Below are 24,337 nucleotides of genomic sequence, written 5' to 3'. Positions count from 1 at the left end.
TGCTACTAAAATGATGCTTAGATAATGGTAAGAATTAGCATTATCAAACTCCCCCAAACTTACAACTTTGCTTGTCCTCAAGCAAAAGTACTTCACGTAGTAAACAATTCAATCACGATAGTCTAGCAACTCAAGCATAGTTTCAATCAAATAAACAAAATCAATCATGCTTGCTCAACTTGGAAATTACATTCAAGAGATAAAATGGCCTTAGCAAGCTAAACTTCAATCATGGTGCTCATAATTTAAATCACAAGATAGATGTAATTGATAGATCCACAAACGTGGCAAGATGTTTTCATTGAATGCATGGAACCATCCTTCACCAAGGAAAGTGTTTCACTCAAGCACAATGGTGTATAAGGATGTGTGTCTAACTCTCAACTATCACAGTGTTATACAAATTAAATTTGCCGTTCGTTTCACAATATCAAACACATTCACAAGCAAGTTAGCATCACAAGGACTTTTTAAGGCTTGTAATGTGGTTGGGCTAAGAAGAAAAATTAGTTTTTCTGGACAACAAAGCACCTTGAGCTAAGAGATAAAACAATTTACTTCATGATATAACATTAGTCTCTCTCTTTGCTTCACAATTGGATAAACCACTTCTCAACTTATTTCCCAATTCTTTTTCAATGAATTCATTTTTATTTCTCTTCTTCTTTCTTCTTTTTCTTTCTTTTTGACTCATTTTGCTATTTCTCAATGCTCCCTTATTTCAAAAACTCCCCCAAACTTAAACCATTCTCCTCATCCTAACATATATGTTCATCTCAACTCAAGGTAAGGAGGTTAAGGATTTTTCAATAAGCTTAAGGTTCCAGGGGTGAGAAAGTTTTTCTTCAAGGTTCAAGTGTTTTGCATTGGCTTTTAGGCTCAAAAATGTAGAAGAGTTGAAGGACAAGATGGCCTTGATCATTTGTAACAAGCAAGCAAATAGTTCAAATAGAGAAACTCAGGCAAAATCAACTGTGATTTCAAAGTGATAGCACTCAACAATAAACTTTGGGCACAACATCTCACAGGTTTACTCAGGGTTCCAAAGTTTGATAAACATCATGCCAAGAATATTGATCACAATTAAAACCAAGCATCCATCTAAACATATACAAGCAACCACAACCTCTATTCAACAAACTTAACCACATAATCTCAATTAAATTTTCAAAGAAATTTTCATAGATAAAGAGCAAGCACAAAAGATTTGTATTCAATTCAAGCATAACATATGATTCACTCGAATCACCAAACCAATTGCAAAAGAACTATCCACTAGGCGAGTCAAAAAGAAATCAAAAACACAAAAACTGAAACTAAATAAGAACGGGAAATTAAAACTGAAAAACCGATCAAAATGGACTCTTTGCAGCTCCAACAGTGTAGAACACTATCTTTACTTTTCATATGTAACATCTTCCTCCTCTAGTAGCTTATACTCCGCAACTGCTCCACCTCCCCCATCAGTAGGGGCCTGGCCCCCAGGCCATGCTACACGAGCAGCAAAATCTTCAAGTCATATGTTTCTCAGCTCAGGCATGCCTCAAAGGTTGACCAATGGTGGTTTTGAACTCTTTAATTCCTAAGGAAGATCTTATCCTGTAACAAGAAAGCTCAAAGTAAAATTAGTATCTCATAGTCAATAATTGAAGAGAAAGGTCCAAAAACATACTAAAAGAAATGTGCAAAAGAAAGCAAAGAAACAAAACAATGAAAGTCAAAACAAACAAAGACAAAAGTACATGAACATAGAGGGAAGTCTTAAAATTAAGCTTCCCAAAGGTACAACAACACAAAAAGGTTTAAAAACACATCAAAAGAAGTGTGTGAAAGAGTGCAAAGAAAGAGAAAATTCAAAATCAATCAACAAAAACAAACGTGCAGAACCAGTATTGGGGGCACCATATCAGATTTTAGCTTAAGCTAAAACTTTTTCGCTTAAGCTAAACATTTTTCGCTTAAGCTAAACATTTTTCGCTTAAGCTAAAATTATTTCGCTTAAGCTAGATTTGCACTAGAAATTTTCGCCTAAGCTACAATATTTTCGCTTAAGCGAACTTGTTCCAGTGGGTACCCCAATTTTTAGCCTAAATCTCGCCTAGGCGATTTAGTTTTAGCTTAAGCGAAACTATTCCAGTGAGCACCTTAAATTCCAATTCAATTCTCGCCTAAGCGAATCTTCTTTAGCCTAAGCGAAAATATCAGCAAAACTTATTTTTTCATTTTTCTGCATAGCTCGCCTAAGCGAGAAAGTTTAGCCTAAGCGAAAATAATGCAGATTCTTGCGAGATTGGCCATTCAATTTGTGATTTTTAGTTTCATACCTTCATTCAATGCACTTACACACAAACCAAGCTACAAATAACATAATATACTTATACAAACCACAAAAACAACATTACAACTCAAAAATCACAAACATGCAATAAAATACAAACATGCATAACACAAGTCACTAATTGAAATTGAAACACATACAAGCACATGACACTAAAACAACACAAACACAAGTAAAAAGGGTAAGAAAATTGGGTTGCCTCCCAAAAGCGCTTGTTTAACGTCATTAGCTTGACGGTTTACTCAATGAAGTGCAAATGTTGTTGTTGGTGTGCTCCTTTCACCAACTCTTCTTTAATCACTTTCTAGTCACCAAATCAATTCTCATAGCATAAGAATCTTCATTTTTGCCCTTCCACTACCTTGACATCTTAAAACACTCAATCCTCTTGATCAACTTTGGCTTGCTAGGCTTGAGTTCCTTGTCTCTCATCAAAGGGTGGTGGTGACTAGTCTTTCTCTTTTTCTTCTCCCTTTCTTGTTCATCTTTTACGTAGCACTTGGAGCATCTTCAAGGGAGGAAGAATTTGTGGCAGCTTGTGATGCTCAACATAGTTGTCTCCTTGTGTCCTATAATTCCTTCAATCTCAGGGTCTTCATGATGCTTTTGAGGCTGCAGTCCTCCTTATGTGAACATCCCTGCATACACTTAGACACAACTAGGCTAAAGCCACAAATTAGCCCAAATAAAAGTGAAAATCTATTTACAACAAAAGAGTTAGTTCTATATACAAAATCAAGTCTACATAAGTTAGAAACCTCACAAAAGTCTAGTATTGACACGAGTCCCCGGCAACGGCGCCAAAAACTTGTTAATCTCTTTGGCAAGTGCACCAAATCGTTCAAGTAATAAACCGTGGTAAGACCAGGTATCGTTTTCCCAAGAGACTCGTAATACTAGAAAATTGTGCGATTAACAACTCATCTAGACTCAAGAACAACTCATCATTTAAGAATATGTGCAAAAAGATAAATTCACAAGTAATTACAAGGTTGGACTTTGGTATTGAAGGCACTTGGAAATGGAAAAGACTAGAAATGGTATGAAATGACATTGTTAAGGTTAGTTTTCACCAATGCACTCTTGTGTATAACCAATTTCATCTCCTCTCTATCAATTTACTAAAGTCAATCCACTAAAACACTCTAGCCCTAATCCCTTAGGTGAAAGAGCCTAGGTTTTCCTTATCAAACTCCAATCCCTTGGACAATCTAACAAGCAAACCCGCATTAAGAACTAGGATCTAAGACAACATGTGAATCATATCCCATCCCTGGCTCAATGACCCACAAGGACTCTTGTTTCAGTTCAAGATTTCATATCCCATCCCTGGCTCAATGAAACCCTAAAATCAAGTCATGAACGTCCCCATTACATGCAAGCTTTAAGATCGGAAACAAGAATACTAGTAATAGATAGAAAAGGCATTTATAAATACGAAACAATCATTCATTACACAAGAGTTCATAGGCTACATCTAACCCTAACAAGATGAATCTGGTTCTCCATTTCCATGGAGAACCCTAAAGCTTACAAACATGGAAGATGGAAGAAGAAGGAGACCCAAAGGAAGAGGAGGAGATATTCCCACAAGCTCCTCGCGTCCTCCATGAGCTCTAGACGTGAAATCGCGCCTCTAAAGAACCAAAGACCCTTTTTCTTTCTGCCTCGTGAGTATATATACTGCCCGAATTCTCGCTTAAGCTAAATTATTCTCGCTTAAGCGAGAATTCTTCTTGGAGAAGATAGTCATTCTCGCTTAAGCTAAATTATTCTCGCTTAAGCGAAAATGACTGTTAAATCAATGACTTCTTGGATCATCGAGGCTCTTCAATGTAATGGAGGATCTTCCTAACTTCAAAATAGATCAAAGAAAACAAGGGATTAGAGTATTATTTACGTAATGTAGCCCAAAATATAGATAAATACTAAAACTAAATAAAAGAGAGGATTTAAGCAAGTAATAAGCTAAAGAAGAGTTGATTTTGCTACTAAAATGATGCTTAGATAATGGTAAGAATTAGCATTATCACTCAACCATTAAAATTTTCTCCCTTCTTCCTTGACTTGTCACCCATTCTATTAAAATTCTCACCTTAAACTTTATTCTCCTATATATTTATAATTAATATCTCTAAGGAAAATAGAATACTTTATTATCACTTATTATTATTTAATAATAATATATAATTATATCTAACAATCTCGATGAATATTTTTTCTAATTGAAGAATTATCTATGTTATTTCTTAGAAAATAAATATTTTAAATTAAAATAAATTCTTTAATTTTATAACTAATAAATTGTTTTATCTTTTACTTCAAATAATTAGCCATATTTGTATATTTTTTTAATTATTAAAATTTTTAGAATCTCACATTCTTCTAAAAAGTTCTTGAAAATGTATTTATTAGTAAACAAAAAATGTATCTTTTTCTCATATTTTTCTTTCAAAACATTTAACAAAATTACTAAAAAATGCAGTCAAACAAATCAACAACACATTCATATTCTAAGAAAAGATACACAACAGACATACAATAAGCTCCATTTCCACAAATCACGTAGGACGACTCTGCTCAACTCACCACCTTAACCAATTTGTTTTTATATTCAACCTAGATTGACTTCTTTCGATATTTGGTCCATATAAACACGTTTCGACTTTCAATCCAAACTAACTCAACTTGATTTTTTAACCCAAACTGACTCGACTCAATTCTTTAGTCTAGGGCGACTCTACTTGAGCTTCAACTTGAGCAAACTCTGTTCTACCTAAACCGATTTGACTTGATCTTTGTCTTTGACCAACTGAATTCAATGTTCATTCCAAACCATCTCTGCTTGACCTTAGATAGGCCGACTTGATTTGATTTGATCCTCAACTGCTTTAGCTCGACTTAGACAACATTGATTTTAAAATTTCAAAATCTAAAATCTAATTCAATCTAAATCCAATTTAAATCAATTAAGAGGATGAGATTTAAAATCCATAAATATAAATTTAGATTTTGGATATCTATTTAAATAGACTAAATGTAATATAAATTTAGAATATTATAAAATAGACTTCAAAATTTGAACTTTTTGTCCACTAGTTAGAAGATAATGAATAATAAAAATATGATCCGGTTTTAACTTAAAAAGTAATATCTAGATCAAGTAAAAGCCAAAGGTTTTTAATGGATTTTTTAAAACTATAGACAATTACGTAGTAATGATATTAAGTTAAAAGAAAGTACTAAAGATTAAATCAAAATCCTATACTGTATAACTTCTACTGGTTTCTCCACAAATATCTAAAACAGAAATTAACGGAAATAATTTGTACTTAAATTAATTTATATACTTAGCTTATTAAAGAAAGTCTTGAATAGATCGTGACATTCCTGTCTTGGTCTCTTAAGTGCACTTATATAACTCAAAAGCTTCATAAATTAATATCAAATCTAAACTAAGGTATTAATTTATTTCTTATTTAACCTATAATGTATTGCCAGGTCGAAAATAAAAAATATAGAGTAAAATAACGAGTAATATCAAGGAATAAAGGAATGATTTTCTCTATCAAATAATAATAACCAGTATTTACATCTTTCTTAAATTAGATATTAATCCATCAAATTCCTGTTTCAAGCATTGACAGTAGAATCCCATTTAACGATTTGACTGAGCTTGTCAAAGTGAATCGATTGAATTCCTATTGCCACCAAAGTGAACTCACCCAAGTTGATTCCTTGATGACCCAAAATTTGCCTATTTAGATATAAATAAATGGAAAAACATAAAACAAAATAAATAATAACGAGAAATACCAAACGTTATGCCATTCACAAATGCGTGACTTGTTTATGGTCGGCATGGAATTAGTTTAACGTGTAACATGATACCAACGCAGGTCTGGGTTTTCAACAAGATGGGATAAAAAGAAAGGATTTAACTATATCATCACGAATGGAACCATTTATAGAAACAAAAATGAAATGGTGTTATAGCATCACCATTTTGTTCGTCTCTTAAGACAACAACGTATTTAGATGCACTTAACGAATCGAATGAATCTTCCAAAATCTTAAATCAGATATGTTTGTAATTAATTACATAGAAAAATAATGAAGATATGATCTCCCATTATTTCTGAATCACAGATCCATATCCAATCTCAATTCAGCCTGAAAGTTAATCTCGGATCATCTTGAACGACACTATTTCACCACAATATCCCAGTGATGAAAATTATGTTTCACTAGATGTCTCTGATGAAGTAATCTAAGTGGTGATGCCAGTGACACTACGTAGATGATACAGCTTCAATGGCGCTGCCAAGGGGCCATGCTGCCTCAACGAGGGCATCATCGTATTTAACTTTCTTCACCAATGTAACTTCTTGCCATGGATATATGCCTGCTAACAAATTGAAGTAATGAGGACAGGAAGATAACAATAAGTAGAAACGACATTTTAGGTATTCCGCACTGGAATAAAACATACCAAACCCATCAACAAGCAGTGTATACTGGTATACGAGATCCATGCAAAGATAAGGAAGGTTCCCCTCCTCAACATTTGGATAAGTTGATTTGGCATTCTCAAGTTTTGTTTGACATGCTCGCTTAGCTGCATCTTCAAAATCTGCTGGACGAACTATCGCAACTGGCGAGTTTGGATCAGCAAAACCAGCCTACGAATAAATAATAAATTATTAGAATAGCAATGCAGTACCATTTGAAGCAATGACTATTAACACTCTTCCAAGGTTGGAAAAAATAAAATCATAAATACCTCAGCAGCGCGGTCAAAGAAAAAAGATGCAACAAAAAGATTCTTCTGCCCATCCCCCCCTCCACCATTCCATATCCCACCAAAAGTACACTTCATATGAGTACATGCTATCTCGTTAACTTTGAGAGCCTTAAGAGCAACACTTTTGCATTCATTTATGTTTGCTCCTGATGAGGAAGATGAAGCCTTAAACGACTTTCCCCCATACAGATAGGACCCTGAGAATATTTATTTAAAGAAAATAGCTTCTTATCAGAATTATAAGGCAAGAAGAAAAATAATACAAATTAATTCAAAGCTATTTTTCCTTCATGACCAATTAAGGGTTAAAAAGAACTATCCCGCATACAACATACAAGAAAGGAGTATATTTACCATCATAGCCAGATAAGATACAAGGGTTTTCAGCATCATCAGAAACCTTTAAAATCTCTGCACGAGCAGCTAGTAAACCATAGCGCAGGTAACTGAAAGTAAGATGTAAAAGTCTATCAGATAAGAAAAAAGTATAGCAGAATACACAATATCGATGAACATGGAATAGGAATTGAGAAAGACTAGCTCCTAGTTAGAGGCTGAAAAATCAGTAAGTAGAAAACCTGTGAACATAGACGTAGTATTTCCTTCCCCTCAGGAACATCTCCCTGACATAAGGATCCTCTCCATCTGCTACTTTCGGAGCCGTGGCAGCTTCTGTCTCTGAGATGGCATAAGCCATTTGAACAGATCCACCACCAAGATCAACAACTCCGACAGTCTTTGAATACTCTTTTCCCAAATTTCCCAATAGATAGTTGATCGTAACCTAAAACAATTCCCAAGGTACAACTTCAGAGAAGAGAATACACAAAGTTCATAATTAATTTACAAGTTGCAGCTAGTAGCCTATATTCATGCTTGATTACTATATTTTCACAAATAAATGTTTCCTAGCAGCATACGACTTATACCAGACCATATCTTCACCTCATGAACTTCCAAGAAATTATCAGATCTCTAGATTTTGTGTTCTAAAAACAATAATCATTCCCTAAATTTTGAAGTTCAAAATAAATTATATTTGTGTGACACGTCTAAGCATTGCTTTTACACTCTTGAAATTCCAAAATTCAATTATGTAATGAGAAAACTGTATATGAAAGACTTTTATATTGGCAAGGGACCTAGACTTAATCCCACCAAAAATTATAAAGTGGAGAATAATACTCAATTACAGTTGTTGGAAATTCAGAATTAACGGAAGTTTGAATGTAAGTAGGGTGGCAAAACATTCTATGGGGAGAAGTGAGGAAGCAAATTTTATCTACTTCGACAACAAACCTAAATGAATTTTTTAAATGAATTTTATAATTTTATTTTCAAGAAGATATTCGAGAGTTTACAATACATATAAATCAACCAGCAATGTGGATGATCACTCAAACATTTAACAAAGGGTTTTGAAATTCAAACTTCACTAAATTGCCACAAAATTTGTAAGTTGAGTATTCCACACCCACATCTCCCACCAATTTCGCTAATGAACAATAAATAACAAAAGCAATTGTAGCCTAATTGGCCTTGTTTAAGTCTTATTTCTACTTGATACGTATGTGTATTAGGATATGACCAAGACCTATTTCTTTTGTGAGCCACTGGCCAAAAAGTCTTCCTAAAAGTTTTTATACTTCTCACCCCTTTGAGCTAAATAGTGAAAATAGATATTTTATTATGATCTTCTTAGAACCCCAGAAAAAAAAAAGGAAAAAATAACTGTCTCATACCTAAGATTTAAGGAACAATTACTCACAGTAGAATATAATAGAAGGTTCTAAGTTTGGTGTGAGCATGAGAACCCACTAATCATAAACCAATAAAAGAAATACGAGCCAACCAAAGTACACATGAAGTACAATAGGTAATGAGTAAGTGTCCAGGAATTCATTTCCTGAAGGTTATAATGGCTAGTCATTTTGAAATTTCTTCTTCCAGAAGTTGTGGAACTGCTGTAATTTCTCCATTGAATTACAAGATTACCCAACGATTGAGAAAAGATTTGTTGACTAGAAATTATCTTTCTAAAAATGCTCAGTTTTCTAGATTAGACTCTTTGTGCGGTTTTGTTTTTGCTTGGGAACAAACAAATTAGAAGTTTGGTATTGCTATAAATGTCAAGTATTGATATCTTTTGATACTTTTTTGGACTCATATTTGAATACTTGTGTTGTTTTATGATTTTTTTTAGTAGATTTTATTTCAAATTCAACTTTTGTAACTTTTTATTATGATTTCACTAAGGTACAACCTTCAACTCAGAATGAGAGAAGAAACTACCAAGTCAGTTGTAAGTCCTCTACTTCAAAGTTGGTTGCTTGACAAAATTCAGCAAGGAAGTAGGTTCTCCCTTAAGTAATGTAGATATTTTCTTCATCAAGGAGTTGGGTTAAAATCAATTTTGTGGATCGTTGAATTAACTACATAATTCAACTTGATGGGCTAGGGAAGAAGGTAATTAACATGAGAATGCTAACAAAATTAATATCCAAAAACTCTTTCATCATTTTGCATTATCATTATTCTTGAGTCATTTGATTAATCTTTATTCTCTTATCCAAAAACCTTAAAATTCTCATTTGACCCTATTCATTTTATTATACCAAAAATGGTATTTATTTTTGCTTGTGAATTCACAAAACCCTACAATTAATTTTCTTTTTGATTAAATAATTACATAGCAAGTTTCTATGAATTCAGTACTTAGACTTTTGTGCATTTACTATTTATCACAAACTGGTATGCTTGCCAAAGAGCTATTATATCTCCTACTCATGACACTCTATGAAACCAATATTAAAAGTTGTTCACATACTCCAAGTCCACAAAAACAAACATCAGCACCTATTCCCACCCTCCATTACAAGACATGAGTCATTGTTTTTATGTTAAATGGTGAGTCCTCTTCATGAAGTCTTTCACCATTATCACTCAATATATACAATTTTCTAAACTATCATTGGTTGACTGCATCCTATTTGTCATTTATCTCATCCATATCTCTTTACAATTCCAGGGAATATGAATGATGTACTTGATCATCCTAGATGATGGCAAGCCATGATTGTTGAAATACAAGCTCTTGAACATAATAGCACATAGGAATGAGTTTCTCTTCGGCTTGGGAAGAAGGCAAATGGATGTCAATGGATTTATACTATTAAAGTTGGGCCAAATAATGAAATTGATCACTTTAAAGCTTATAGGTAGACAAAAGACACACTTAGATATATGGTCTTACTAGTATATATTTTTTCTCATGTGGCGAAAAGGTACTATTGTTTGCCTATTCTTTGACATAGTAGCTATTTTGGCTGCTATAGCCATTTGGTATTAAAAATATTTTTCTTCATGGTGGTTTGAAGAAAGAAATGTACATCGAGAAATCCCTCGTCTCTTGGAAATTATATTTACCTTAATGTGCATGTTGATAAGATAGTCATGACAAGAAATAATAATGCCAAAAATTTCTTTTCTAAAGAAGCATTTTTTATGCAATCACTTTCATACAAAAGATCTTACATGTCTTGAATACTTTGTGGACATTGAAGTGGTTCGAACAAAGGAAGGTATTTAATTACTCAAAGAAAATAGGCCTTAGATATCCTAAAAGAAACAAGCATGATTGAGGAGACTCATGGATACTCCTATAGATCCAAATAAAAAAGCAATGACAAAATAGAATGAACTTTTCTCATACCTAGAGAGATAGAGAAAACTTTTTGAAAATATTATTTCTCTCACTATCATAGACCTGACCTATGTTTTACAGTTGATGTGATTAGTCAGTTTAAGTACACTCCTATTATTGATCATTGGAATGTTGTCATTCACACCTCAAATTCCTCAAAAAGGGTTGACAAGTATGTTATACAAAGATAAAGGAAATACCTAAGTATCTAGGTATTGTGACACTGACAAGGCAAATTATCTTATAGATAGAGGTTCCACTACTGAAACTTGAGTTGTCATTGGATGGAATATTATTTCTTGGGAAACCAAGAAGCAAAAAGGCACTGTCTTGTCAAGTGTTGAAGCTGAATATAAGGCTATAGTTTTACTTGTATGGATAAAACAATTTCTCCAAGAATTAAAATCTAGTGAAATTACACCAATGAGATAAGGTCAGTTTAGGGTGTATAAGTGGATGCAAACCTCCATTTACAAGTTGGTTTTGTGGGGTTGAGTGAGACTTTAAAAGCCACTTATTAACATGGTATCAGAGTCGTAAGTTTTCCTATCCTAACGACATTTGTTGTTTGTTATGTTTATTGTTCCATCCACCATCATGGCCGCAATGGACCACCCATTAATGTGTAGTCCCACGCACAAGAGGTATATACCTCAACGTGAAGGAGTGTATTGGAAGTAAACTAGAGATAAGGTCAATTTAAAGTATATAAATAAGTATAAACCTCATCTTACAAGCTGATTTTGTGGGATTGAGTTAAACTTAAAAGACCACTTTTTAACATTAAAGTTCTATTTTAAGAAAATGCAACTTTTTAGAGCAAATGCATTTTTTACAACTTTTTCTTTTCTTTTCTGATTGTTCTAAGAGAGCCCCTTATCCTCCTCTGTTTCAGACTTCTTGATATATGTTCAGCAACAGAATAAACATGACATATCAATTAATTTCTAGTTCCGTAGTGTAGTCAAATAGTGGGATCACGCTCCACCATTTTAGAAAAATATAATAACAAGCCCTAACTGAAAGTTCAGCAATCAAAATCCAAGCCAAACATAAAGGACTAAAAAATAGTATTTTTCAACTTCTGAAATATAGAAATATATATATATATATATATATATATATATGAAGATTGTGTTAGCAAGTTGGTCATTATGCCAGTATTTTGCGGCTCAGACTGTTCCTTCTGTGTGTGATAGGAAGCCACTACCTAGTATATGGAAAAACGTAATATAAGAAAAGAATATAAGGGAATGAGTAAGAACACGGAGCTAAACTACTATTGAGCTAACTTGTCAAAAATATCTTCAGCAACATCAAACGCCAAAGGCAGAGGGTTCATTCGATTTGGTCATTCAAACTCATCTCCATCTCACTTAAGAAATGAAAGAGTTAGAAACCACAGCCACCAAAACCTCATTTACATTATTCATACACCACAATCACCATAAGCCATCGAATGATCTATGTTAGTGAGAGATAGTCAATTTTCTTACAGTCCCCGTATGAACTATTCACATTTTTAACAATGTGATATATAACAGAAAACACTTGTGATTCCCTCATAGTCATGATGCATTAGTAACTGGACTAAAGCCAATAGTCAAGCCTAAAAAGATGTAAAGCCGTAGCCAGTTCTAACAACAATAAGTTCATGAATCATACCCATTGATAAGCACCTTCTTGTGTTCCATCCAGCACTGTAACTCCATCAGCTTCAGATCTCAGGCTACTCTTGTCCTTAAGCAAATCCCTTACCTTAAATGAATGCAATTTTAGGCAAGAAAAAATTAAAACATAACAAATTGCACATAGGTGCTATAACATTGAATTGAGAAAGACAGATAAATAGCCACCGCTTGCAAGATCCTATCTGATGCATCTCCTTCCAATGCCCTCAAACCCGCAGTCGCCTGCAAAGTACACAAACTCAACGTAATTAGGACCCAAACGTCAGTTAACACAACCACACACACTGAGTTAGTGTATGTTTGGATGCCGGTTGGAAGAACTAAAGTATTCCTGAAACAATAACCTCTTCTTGACTTTGTGCACTGAAATTCAGGAATGTGAATTAGAATTTTCCAAGAGGACGGTTCCAACTTCTATCTAAACATAGGGTCACTAAATATAAATTTAACAAAAGAAAAAAAGACGCACCCCAACTCGAACTATTGTCTTGGATCGCAATTCACGAGGAACAACACTCTCAGCTTTATCCAGAAGCGGAACCAAAGATTCTGCTGCCTTTTTCGGATCTTGAGCGTACGCACTCAAACCCGGTTTAAGCTGCAAAATAAAAAAAAACAACTGAGACCTAAAACGCAAGCAAATCATAATATAGTAACAATAATAATAATTAAATTATTATAATAGATTATAACTATCAGGATTTTATCGCAATCGTTGATAGTATGGTAAATTGAGGACAAACGTGACCACAACTGAAGTAACATGGGCAAAACTTCAACATTATGGCACAAATTGCACGCCGAACCGTTTAAAATAGTAATAATATTAATTTGCTTTGTTTTGACCTGAACGAAAAGCTCGAGATCTTTGCCAATGTGAACGAGATCTAGGTTTTGATCGAAATGGAAGACGTGGACACGGCTGCCGGAGCTGCCGGCGTCAAAGATGACGGCGTAGGAACTTCCGGATTTCTTGTTGGGGGACATTTTGCGGTTGACGAGAGCGTAGTCTCCGGCGGACTCGTTGGAGGAGCTGGACGGCATGACGTAGAGGACGAACACAATGAGAAGAAGTGGGATCGCGACAACAAGCAGAGTCCCTCGGAACCGGTAGATCTTGTCGGAGAGTGACTCCTGGCGGCCGATGCGCTTCAGCATTTTGCTGGACTCGAACTCCTGCGAGTGCTGATCGGCGGCGTGCGAGGGCGGAGAATTGCTGCTGGCCTGGCCGTCAAAGAGCTCAGCCGAGGACGGCGACCTGTACCGGATCTGACCGTTGGAGGAGGCGGCGGCGGGCGGAGCCTTCAATTGCTTGGGATCTTGTAGCGGCTCCAGCTCTGTGTCTTGGGATTCTCAACCAACTAATTGGAAAAGAGGAAAACGACGTCGGTGATGGATCCAAAAACGAAAGGGACGCGAAAACGGCGTGATGGTGCCCGTTATATTGTGCCAATGCAAAAAGCACGTTGCGTCTCTGCAACTCAACACTGAATCTCTCTCTTTCTCTCTCTAACTAACTCACTCGTGTAGTGAGAGAAGAGGGTGTCAGTGTCTGTGTTGTTTGTGCGGGAAAAATGGTTAAATGCTGTGTAACTGTAAATTGCAAAGGAAGAAAAGGTTTCTGAGTTGGCCTTGCTCGCCCCCCGGGTCGGACTCGGTCTGAGAAAAACCGAGTCGTTATGTTTCTAATCTTTCCGCGTTTTCTCTGTGCCCAATGTATAAGTATTAAGTATTTTGTATGCAAGTGTATAAGGCTACGTGTCCTGTACCATACGTAGGAACGAGAGAAAGAATGAACTTTCCACGTGCACATTCTTCCTTTAAAATCACTATTTTAGTATATCCATTTTCCTTTTCTGTTAATTGACAGCTAATTATAAAATGTTTATTATCGTTATATATTTAATTTTAAATGCGAAAACTGTATACCAAATAAGAGTGCATTTAAATAATGTGTTATTTACATTTACAATTTCACAAACTACACATTTAAATAATGTGTTATGAATAATAAATAGAGTTAACATAATTTGTAATAAGGAAATACGATTATAGCAAGAAAGTTAAAAAATTTGTATAATAAAAGAAAAAGAAAACAAGTGCAAATTACTAGAAATCCTAAGAAATGTTGTTATATTTTGTTCTAAGCAAAAAATTAGCACGTTTGAGGAGAAATTAAAACTGACAAAAAAAAATACAGGCCTTAAAGCCAAAGTGGGTAGATATATAATTACATTAAATATCATCGGTATTATTGTAAAACCTTACTTTTATTATACAGGGTACTAATGATGTATGTATACCAAACTGGGGGCAAAAGCGTATGTAGAATTGTACGTATACAAGAAAAAACAAATAAATAAAAAATAGTTGTTTACACTTAACACCACCGACGCAGTGTGTCATGATAAATGGGGCGAATATAAAATGATAACGAATGAATTATTGTCTAAATCAAGTTTTAAAACTTTACCAAACTTTACCAAACTTATTGTCCAAAAAAAAAAACTGCTCTGTACCTTACTAAACTTAGGTTCCGATTCAGATCTGAGTCAACAATTTAGAGCAAAAAACTCGGCTAAAAACACTTATGTTACCAGCAAATAATTCGGCCATAAAGTATTATTATTCCAAAATTATCAAAATTAAAATAGGAGTTTGATCTCTTGCATTTAATATCTACGTTAAGAAATTGGGTTTCTATAGGTTAAAATGCAGAGATAAGTACGATTTAAATTTAATACTTTAACTAATTACAAAAAAAATTATTATATTTTAAAAAATGTTATTTTAAAAATTTATGTCCCAAAAATGTGCTTTAAAATAATTAAAAAAATTATAGTATACTTTTCTCAAAAAAAAGAAAATTAATAACACGCTTATTTTCTTAGAAACTTGTCAAGTCACCAATTAGTTACAGATTGGGAACAAGTTTCATAACAATTCCAATTTGACAATATTAACATGCTTTCATTTGCCTTTCTTACCCATATTATTATTTAACTTTTTTTGTAAAAATAAATAAAATAAGTCTGACTTCATTCTGATTTATTTATGTTTGAAGAAATCAACGCATTACCAAACCAATATCATTTATATATAAAACAGTTTCAATACTTTATACTGAAGACAAGTTCACTTACCAATTACGTATACTATACTCTAAACTATTAGAGGTTTCATCCTTAATTAAAAACAAAAACAAAAAAAACAAAATCAACGTAAGAGAATAATATCCGTATACTGGAACGAAAATAGATCAAAAGCTTTCTCAATAATATTGATTTAACTCCACCATTATTTTTAGTTTAACCTCAATAATATTGCGAACTCTACATGAACAGAGGGGTTGTCAAGCCTATGTATCATTAAGTTTGTATTGATGCTCTATAATTTAGATTAGTTAAGTTGTACACTATTAGAGGGTAAGGTACACTTCTAGGGTTAAGCTATGCACTTTTACTAATAAGTCACCTTAAGTTTATATAATAAATAATGTTAAGTATGTTTAATCAGTTTGCCAATTTAAATTAACTTAAGTTGTTCTAAATTTAAATATATTTAAGATATTATTTATTAGATGTATTTTGAAAAAAAAAACTATTAAACAATTAAATGTTAGACAACAAATAAATAAAAGAATAACAATATATGATTAGTGAGTGTGTTAAGACAAGATCATATAGAAAGATTAGATTGTCTAACAACTCGAGTTTTGAAGTTTAACAACACTCAACGAAATATTGGTTATAGAATGTAAAGTCTAACATAACATGTGTTAAAAGATAATACCGAATAGAACAAATGTTTATCAGATACAATAATCTAAATAGAGTAATGAATGAGATAAACATATATAAAGAATATAATACTTGAAGTAAAATTTGTTTAAACGGAAACAACATTTGAATTATCCAAACATGTTAAGTCACTAAGTGTATGACAGAACAAACCATATAAGATATTTGTATAACGCACTAAACTTCATCACATGATATATTGAATACTTGATATCTCAAACGCGTCTAAATCATAGAAACAAAAATGACAAACGCTATAGAACTCCTAACAGAATGTCTAATTATTATAGCACTTGAATGAAATGAAAAAGTGTTTGAACGTTAACCTTGCTATGCATAACTAAACGATGAATTATAACTTAGACAATGTTATGAAACATGTTTAAAGACTATATCATCTAAAACATCAAAACACTCTGTCTTCCAACAATGCTTTTATCATATAATGCTAACATGTGTCAAAGTGCTTTAAACACATAACATGCTTAATGATCAGTTTAAAACATTTAATGTTGTACGAAAAAGTGTTTCTTTACTTGCATGCTTTGTTCTCGTTATCTGTGTAGGAAATATCAACACTAAACTTTATTCAAAAGCTCTGCACAAATAATAGAAAACGTTAAGAAATAATAAGACGTTCATGAAATGTGATCTTAAAGTTTTTAGCTCTGGAAGGTCGTACAAGCTACTCATGAAAGAAAGCGCTGATAAAACATTGTCACTCTAAAACATAGACCTAAGTTTGACCAATTACCTAAAAAGGCTATGAAGTCCATCTAGAAGTTAACTATGTGTCCATCAGTCATCTCCTAAGAAAGCGATATAAAGAGGATTCACATGAGAGATGTTACTGAAAATTATTGAAAAATAAGAAAAGAGAGAATATATACAAAAAATATCATTGAATGCTTGCTATGCTTTACCTCAAAGCTCATATTGTCTAAAGGGTCTCATTCCAATAGAAAGAACTTCACAAGGTCTTATATTTCATTGTGTTGTATTTATTCTCTATTTCAGAGTTATATATTTAGAAGTGAATTAAAACATTTGTATTGTTTAATCCATTTGAGTTAAATGTTCTACACAGTTGTGTAAAATGCACAATCGTACAAGTTGATAAAAACCCAGATGTCTCAGGTACTCTGCAAGAGGATAGTTGAACAAATAAGATTGATAGAAAAATTGTTAGGTTTCTGGGTTAAAAGGAACCTAAAACGTTTAGTTCTACACCCAAAAACACCAGTGTTATCAACACCCAGCACTGGAAACGTATCTATTATTCCAACGCAAGCAGAGTACAAGATAACAACCAAGGGAAAGTCTCTCTTAATAGATATTCTCTATTAACACAGACTCAGAATCGGACCTTTCATTATGTGCTTAAGAAGCAAATTTATTTGTCAACCATACCTCACTACATTGGTGGACCTTCTAACTTTAAAACATGAAAAGCAAACCAATTATTATTTAAATTGAAGTGAGAAAGGGAAAACCCCAACTTAGACAGGGCTTTAACAGTCCTCTGGCTAAAACGAAAAAATAGTTGAAATTAAAGATACCCTCTTCTTCCTCTTTCTCCTTAATGATCTGGGATTTGGCTTCTTCAAAGATGAGCGGTTCGTAGGTTGCAATATAGTCTTCATCGTCTGTATACCGGTTCTTCACCTTCACGAGTGTCGACTTTGCAGTCCCTTTCTTCTGCTCCTGAAAACAGCAAATTCCAAAAGACATTAACAAAGCAAATTAAAAAGAAAAAAACACAGAAACAAAAGAAAAATAGTAAGGAATAAAGTGAATTGCCTTAGATTCCTTGAGGAGAGGAACGTAGTTCCAACTAAGAATAATCTTGTAGAAGCGGCGGATTACGGATTCTTCCTGAAGCTTTTCCTTCTCCACTGCCATAACCACCGATGGAGGGAAAAGGGAAGCAAAGCTCCAACTGTAGTGGAAATACAAGCTCTCGCTACTGTGTCCACCTTTTCTATACTAATATATCATATACCTCTATTTAAACGAAATAGGGAAAAAGTGATTTAAACGGTGATTGAATGAATAGTCATTGGTAGAAAGAAGAAAATCATGGTTGAGAACGCTCTTTGTGAGCACGGCTGGAAATGGCATTTCGAAGGGATGACATGTTTGGTTTTGGAACTCTCCTCTGCAAAGGATGGACCCATAGTTTCTTTCTGCATTCTACATATTAGATTTTATTCTCATACTATATGATTCAGAAATATACACTAAATTTTTAAATTCGTAATTTATAACAAATTTATAGATTGTATCATTTTATAGATTGTAAATTGTATAATTTAATGTATTTATAAATTATTTGAAAACAACAGTTTCATGCCACTAATCTTTATTTGAAAACTTCAAGTTAAAATAGAAAATGAAATTGGACAGTCAAATTAAAACTTCAAGTGAGAAACTTGTGGATAGAAATAAAGCTTGCGTAGACAAATTATTGGTATACTTTAAAGCCAAAAGAACATACGAAGAACAAGTGAGAATAGAAAAAAAACAAAGATATTGTGAAAGGTACCATGAACGAAAAGAGAAGAAATTAAGGTTCAAGCATTAAAAAGATGTAAAGGAACTGCTATATATACCTTTAAACTTTCAAGTAGTTACTATTAACATAAAAAAAATGTAAGGACAAAAATTCAAAACTAAAGGACGTCACGGCTATTCTATTTCCTCACGAAAATCTTCTCTGTTACAAAGATATTAGAAGTAAATTGTTTAAAAAAAATGTAAACCAAAAAGTAGTATTTCCTTTATATATTATGTTCCAGAAGTCAGATATAAAAATATCATAGATGTTAGGTAACCTTCCAAAATTAGCTGCTTAACTTCTCTGTAAAATGGAACACCAACGTCTTGTAAATTTTATTTGCATTAGTCCGGGAACCATGTCTAGAGAATTTACAGCAAGGTACTATGACAGTTACATGAAAAAGTTGCACAATAACATGAAAATTTAATATATCTTACTAGACTCACAAAATTTAGTCGCCACAACATCAAAGAAGAATACTCAAAAGAGTAAACAAAATGGTTACATGATAAAGGAATTGCAAACAAGAAAGCGACAGTTATTGGCACCAATAGTGATCCCAATTAATCGTATTAATCTATGACTTTCTATTCTGCGGCCACAAAAGTTGATGCTTCCCCTCTACATGTAAAATCCCCTTCTTCATTGGACTACTCGGACCCAACCCACAAGTATTTAATCATTGTGCTAAATAGTAAAAAGGCCAAAAATAACTCAATTATCGTTTTCTTTCAGCACGCCACTTGTACACTGGTTGACTTGTTGGACAGACAATCTCATCCTCAGTTAGTTTGCGTTTCCTACCATTTTTCTGTTCATAGACGGAATATTCTTTCTGAGAATTCTACCTCAGTAAGAATTAAAAAGGTACACAATAAACTATGCAAAATATCAATACCTGCAGCTCCTTCTTCATTGCCATATCCATGTAGATTTTCTCTAGTTGGCTGAGTCTATCTTTTCTTGCTTCCAACTCTTTATAAGACCGACCTGTTTTCCTGTATAACCAAAGTAACTTATTATCAAGCTCATACGGTAGTAGAAATCAAACAAATAGAAAAAGGGGAACTAACCATAGTAGTACTGCAGACAAGTAGCAATATCTTAAGATATTGGAATTTGAGCTTAATCCAACATCACAAATCCAGTTTGATAAAATGAAAATTACACCCTATATATATATATATATATATATATATATATATATATATATATATATATATATATATATATATATATATATTATAATTTAGTCATATCTCTAATCGTTAAAAGATCTTCAATACATTATAAAAGAACTCGTGACCTGATTTACAACTTATTTGACCCAACACAAACAATTTAATATAGCCAAATAAGAGAGAACTAATAGCAATCAATCTGACCATAATTGTTATTCATCTCTCTATTGTGGGTTAAATTATGTCAATCATTCCTACCGAAAGACCAATTCTCAATAAAATGGCACTTTAAAAGGCATGCAAATATATAAACAATAAACTTGTCCTTCATGATCGATTCCTCAACCCTAGCACATTACTGCAAAAAAACATCTTAATATTGTTGGCATTAAAATACTTAATAAAATTAAGATACTTAATAAAAAATTAACAAACTTAAAGCACATTGAAGAGAACAAATAATAATTTCACACAACATATTCCTGAAAAAGTTTCAGTAGAGACAAATCATTTATCAACTTTTTTTACTCTACCACAAGACATCAAATAAAACAATTCACCAAAGATTGTCAAGTCAAATCATTTAACAAAAGATGTTTAATCTCATACACGATGTCAGAAGAAAAAGGAATTTATTTTAGTCTTTAAACCAGATGTATGTACCTCTTAATGCCAGTAAGAATATTATCGATAGTAAGAGGAATTTCACTTTTGGAATATCTTGATTGTAATTCTTTAGCCTCTTCCCTATACATGGACAAAAAATTAAAAAAGTTAGCGATTCAGAATAAATTTGTGTAATGAGGATGGGATCTACAGTATAAACATATAAAGAGCAAGAAAGGGAATGGGAGTAGAGGCAGAGAAGCAGTATGTCAATCAACAAATCAGGAATGGAACCACATAGCTGGAGAAAAGTAAACGAGTTTACTACTCAAAAAATATATCTTTAAAACATGACTATGGGACCATTTGAAAAAACTTCTATGAAACTTGTTTGGGTTTATCTTATCATTAACCATAAAAAATAGTTAAAAAATGAAAACCTGAGGTTAGGATCATCTTATAAACTCTATTTAGCTTTATCTGAATTAGCTTTACAGGGAAACTTAACTTATGACATAGCTCTCACATCATAAGCTCTTTTTGAATAAATACTTTGTAATATAAGAGTGTAGCATGGCTAGTATACAAGTAACATATATCGTGTAGTTACAACTGAATGTGCTGTGTCAGACACTCAGTTCGGAAAAGCAGTTAAAAATAGTTACCTTAATCTTTATAAAGACCTACATAGCACTCTGATAAATGAATAAATTATTTTTTACCTCTCTTCTCTGTTCTCCACAAGCATAGTTTTACATTAAGCTACTTATCCAAATTTATGATATATATATATATATATATATATATATATATAAATAACATTTACTCACTCACAAATGGAAATTGCTTACCAAATTTTTTTTATCATAGCCATAATGTCATATTGAACATACTTTACCATATCAGAAGCAAGTAAAAATTTGTGATCAGGGGTTTAATACAGGATAAAAACATCACCCTTTAAATTTTGCATAGCAAAGTTTTTTTACAATAACCATAATGTCATGTTGAACATACTTTATCATCTCAGAAACAAGAAGGAAGTTGCAAATTAGGGGCTTTATTCAAGATGAAAACATCACCCTTTAAATTTTGCATAACTAAATAAGAACTTTCAAAACAACTAAGTACACCAATAAAATAAAACATATTAACATTCTAAAAAATTAACATGCTGATCACAGAATGATAGCTCAGAAACTCATACCTGTCCTCAGCAAAGAAAACATGTTTGTTTGCAGGTGGATTATCAATAGAGTGTAGCGAGGCAGCTAGCCTTTCAATTTTCTGCAAGGGAGACCAAAACTTTCCCAGTTAAACCTACACTGTCACAATATTTCGCGCAAAAACCCCATTAAAAACAAGATAACAATCCAAAGCAAAGCCCCCACCTTTCTCTCACTCTGAACCTTCTGAAGAATGTAACCCATATCCTGCGTCTTCATAAGCATAAGCTCTTCCTGAGTGTACTTATTTGCTTCACTCCTACACAAGTCAATAAGAAAATATAACAATCACGACCACACCAACAACATCAAATCACAGAAAATCAAAAAGGCCATGTAGCAAGTCATCAATTACTCTGGTCTGTGAACTCCATCAACTATTTTTGTTCTAACCATCTTGAAGTAAAACTCATCTTCATTCCTATTAGCTGCTTTTTCCCTAAGTTTCTGTAAAACAATAAAAGTTACAAAATAGTTTAAATAGAAGGAATGACAATTCGGTGATGAGAGAGTGAAACTGTACCCGTAAAGTATCCTCTTTCTTGTGGAATGCTTTAGCACGTTGGACATAATCCTTATGCTTTTCGAGCAAGCCGAATTTTTTCCTCGCTGACCTAATGGATGAAAAAAACAAAATTGGAAAAAAGTGATTTAAATGGTGATTGAATGAATAGTCATTGGTAGAAAGAAACTCACGGTTGAGAACGCTCTTTGTGCGCACGACTGGGAATGGCGTTTCGAAGGGAGGACATGTTTGGTTTTGGATTATCTTCGTCGACTCACTCTCCTCTGCAAACGATGGCTTTGTTTAAATGGGTCGGCCCAATCTACAAATTTTTCTTTAGGAGGTTCTTCCTACAACACTACAGTCTTCTTCGTGAGCGTCTCCATTCCCCATTTGCCCTGCCAAAAATTTATATCGTGGTAGTTAAAAAAATTTTACTTTTCACTAACGGACGTGGATGTGCGTTTTTCCTGACCTCCCCACCCCAATTCAAAACTGTTAGAATAATTATTAAGTCTACTATGATTAGTATAGCAGCCCTAAAGTAGGTAGTTGTGTGATGGGTTATCTATAATGGGCCTAAAGTAGGTAGTTGTGTGTTGAGTTATCTATAATGGACCTAAAGTAGGTAGTTGTGTGTTAGGTTATCTATAATTTCATCTTCTATTTATTTATTGTATCATATTTTTATCTATATAAATAATAGAATTGAGAAGGATCTCTCTAAGCCCTTTAGAACTATTTTTCTCTGTTTTAGATATCAAGTAAAACAATTTCAGTTAAGTATAATTAAGTTAATAATACTTAAATTTAAATAAAGTTTAAATAAATAAATCTACAAAAAATTAAATTAATAACCTACAAAATAAAAAATAAAAAGAAGACAACTACACGATATCCGTTTTGGCCTTTGCAATTGTCTTCTTCGTTTTTTCACAGAGCCTCATACAGATTATACATATATATACATATTTAACAAAACATGTTCACAGAAACCTACCTAAATATACGTACAAAACCTACCTAAATATAAATACAAATCAAACTAAATCAAACAAACATATAAATCAAAAAAAGAGAGAAATTAACCTGGATCGGAGAAAAATCAACTGCGAACAAAGCACCAAACTCCTACACAGTCCTCCACAGCACGAACAATGGAAGGAAAGAAAATGGAACCAATGGAGGAAGAGAAGGGAGAAAACGGAAATGGGGAAGAGAATGAATGGAATGAAGAAGAGAGAGGTCTTTGAGGGTGGGGGAGAGAAACGGAAGTGGGGAAGAGAAGAAACGAGGAAGAGAAGATACGGGGAAGAGAAGAAATGAGGGAAGAGAGAAGTCTGTGTGGGGATGGGGTGTGTGGGCCGCAGTCAGATGGTAAGGAAGTAGGGTTTTTAGTAAAAGAAAAAGAAGTTAAGAATAGAAGTAATAAAATTATAAAGAAGTAATAAAATTATAAAATTTTAACCTAAGAGAGAAAATAAAATAAAATAAAATGGGGGTGACGGAGGAAGAAGGGTGTGATGGTGCAGTGAGAATCTTTTTTTTTCTCTTCACACGTACTCTTTTTTTTTTCATTCTACTCGTTAGATTCTATTCTCATATTAATTATATAATTTAAAAATATACACTAAACTTTTAAATTATATATATATATCGAATTTTATTTACATATTTTTCTATATATTTTATTATATATAATTAAAATAAATACGGATATTAAATTATAATTTATTAAAATAAAATAACTTATAGAAAAAAAAGTGTGAACACGTGCTACAAGTATATTTTCTACCTACTAGATACATATTATAATTTAGTCATATATATATATATATATATATATGTATATATATATATATATATATATATATATATATGTATATATATATGTATGTATATATATATATGTATGTATATATA

The 24,337-nt window shown here is 32.9% G+C and overlaps 2 protein-coding genes across 2 annotated transcripts; both read right to left on the bottom strand.

Moving 5' to 3' along the window:
• Positions 1-6,284: 6,284 nt before the first annotated feature.
• LOC124830899 (apyrase 2-like) lies at positions 6,285-14,214 on the bottom strand. The gene is made up of 9 exons (XM_047304767.2): positions 13,383-14,214; positions 13,006-13,134; positions 12,702-12,758; positions 12,511-12,603; positions 7,721-7,926; positions 7,497-7,588; positions 7,122-7,339; positions 6,831-7,020; positions 6,285-6,743 (listed from the first exon to the last, which is right to left on the bottom strand). Exons 1-9 carry the CDS (start codon positions 13,692-13,694, stop codon positions 6,631-6,633), a joined length of 1,410 nt encoding a protein of 469 aa, XP_047160723.1. The 5' UTR covers positions 13,695-14,214; the 3' UTR covers positions 6,285-6,630.
• A 5,093-nt stretch (positions 14,215-19,307) lies between these two features.
• Positions 19,308-23,797, bottom strand: LOC124830889 (putative U3 small nucleolar RNA-associated protein 11). Its single transcript, XM_047304755.2, has 9 exons — positions 23,504-23,797; positions 22,606-22,812; positions 22,433-22,523; positions 22,265-22,356; positions 22,075-22,168; positions 21,891-21,970; positions 20,741-20,824; positions 19,795-19,894; positions 19,308-19,707 (listed from the first exon to the last, which is right to left on the bottom strand). The coding sequence occupies exons 2-9, from the start codon at positions 22,659-22,661 to the stop codon at positions 19,615-19,617; spliced, it is 690 nt and encodes a 229-aa protein (XP_047160711.2). The 5' UTR covers positions 22,662-22,812; positions 23,504-23,797; the 3' UTR covers positions 19,308-19,614.
• Between the last annotated feature and the right edge of the window lie 540 nt (positions 23,798-24,337).

This window comes from Vigna umbellata, chromosome 5, assembly GCF_029865625.1.
Source record: "Vigna umbellata cultivar VRB3 chromosome 5, Vumbellata_1.0, whole genome shotgun sequence".
Lineage (NCBI taxonomy): Eukaryota > Viridiplantae > Streptophyta > Magnoliopsida > Fabales > Fabaceae > Vigna > Vigna umbellata.
The sequence above is the reverse complement of the archived record's forward strand: the minus strand, read 5'-3'. Positions and strand labels throughout refer to the sequence as shown.

Excerpts from the sequence above, each read along its gene's own strand:
- LOC124830899 (XM_047304767.2), bottom strand. The coding sequence starts at position 13,694 with ATGCTGAAGCGCATCGGCCGCCAGGAGTCACTCTCCGACAAGATCTAC. Across the intron at positions 7,927-12,510 it reads AAGAAGGTGCTTATCAATGG|GTTACGATCAACTATCTATT; the intron begins GTATGATTCATG and ends GAATTGTTTTAG. Across the intron at positions 6,744-6,830 it reads ACTGCTTGTTGATGGGTTTG|GCATATATCCATGGCAAGAA; the intron begins GTATGTTTTATT and ends ATTTGTTAGCAG.
- LOC124830889 (XM_047304755.2), bottom strand. The coding sequence starts at position 22,661 with ATGTCCTCCCTTCGAAACGCCATTCCCAGTCGTGCGCACAAAGAGCGT. Across the intron at positions 20,825-21,890 it reads GTTTTCTTTGCTGAGGACAG|GGAAGAGGCTAAAGAATTAC; the intron begins GTATGAGTTTCT and ends GTCCATGTATAG. Across the intron at positions 19,708-19,794 it reads CAATGAAGAAGGAGCTGCAG|AAAAATGGTAGGAAACGCAA; the intron begins GTATTGATATTT and ends GTCTATGAACAG.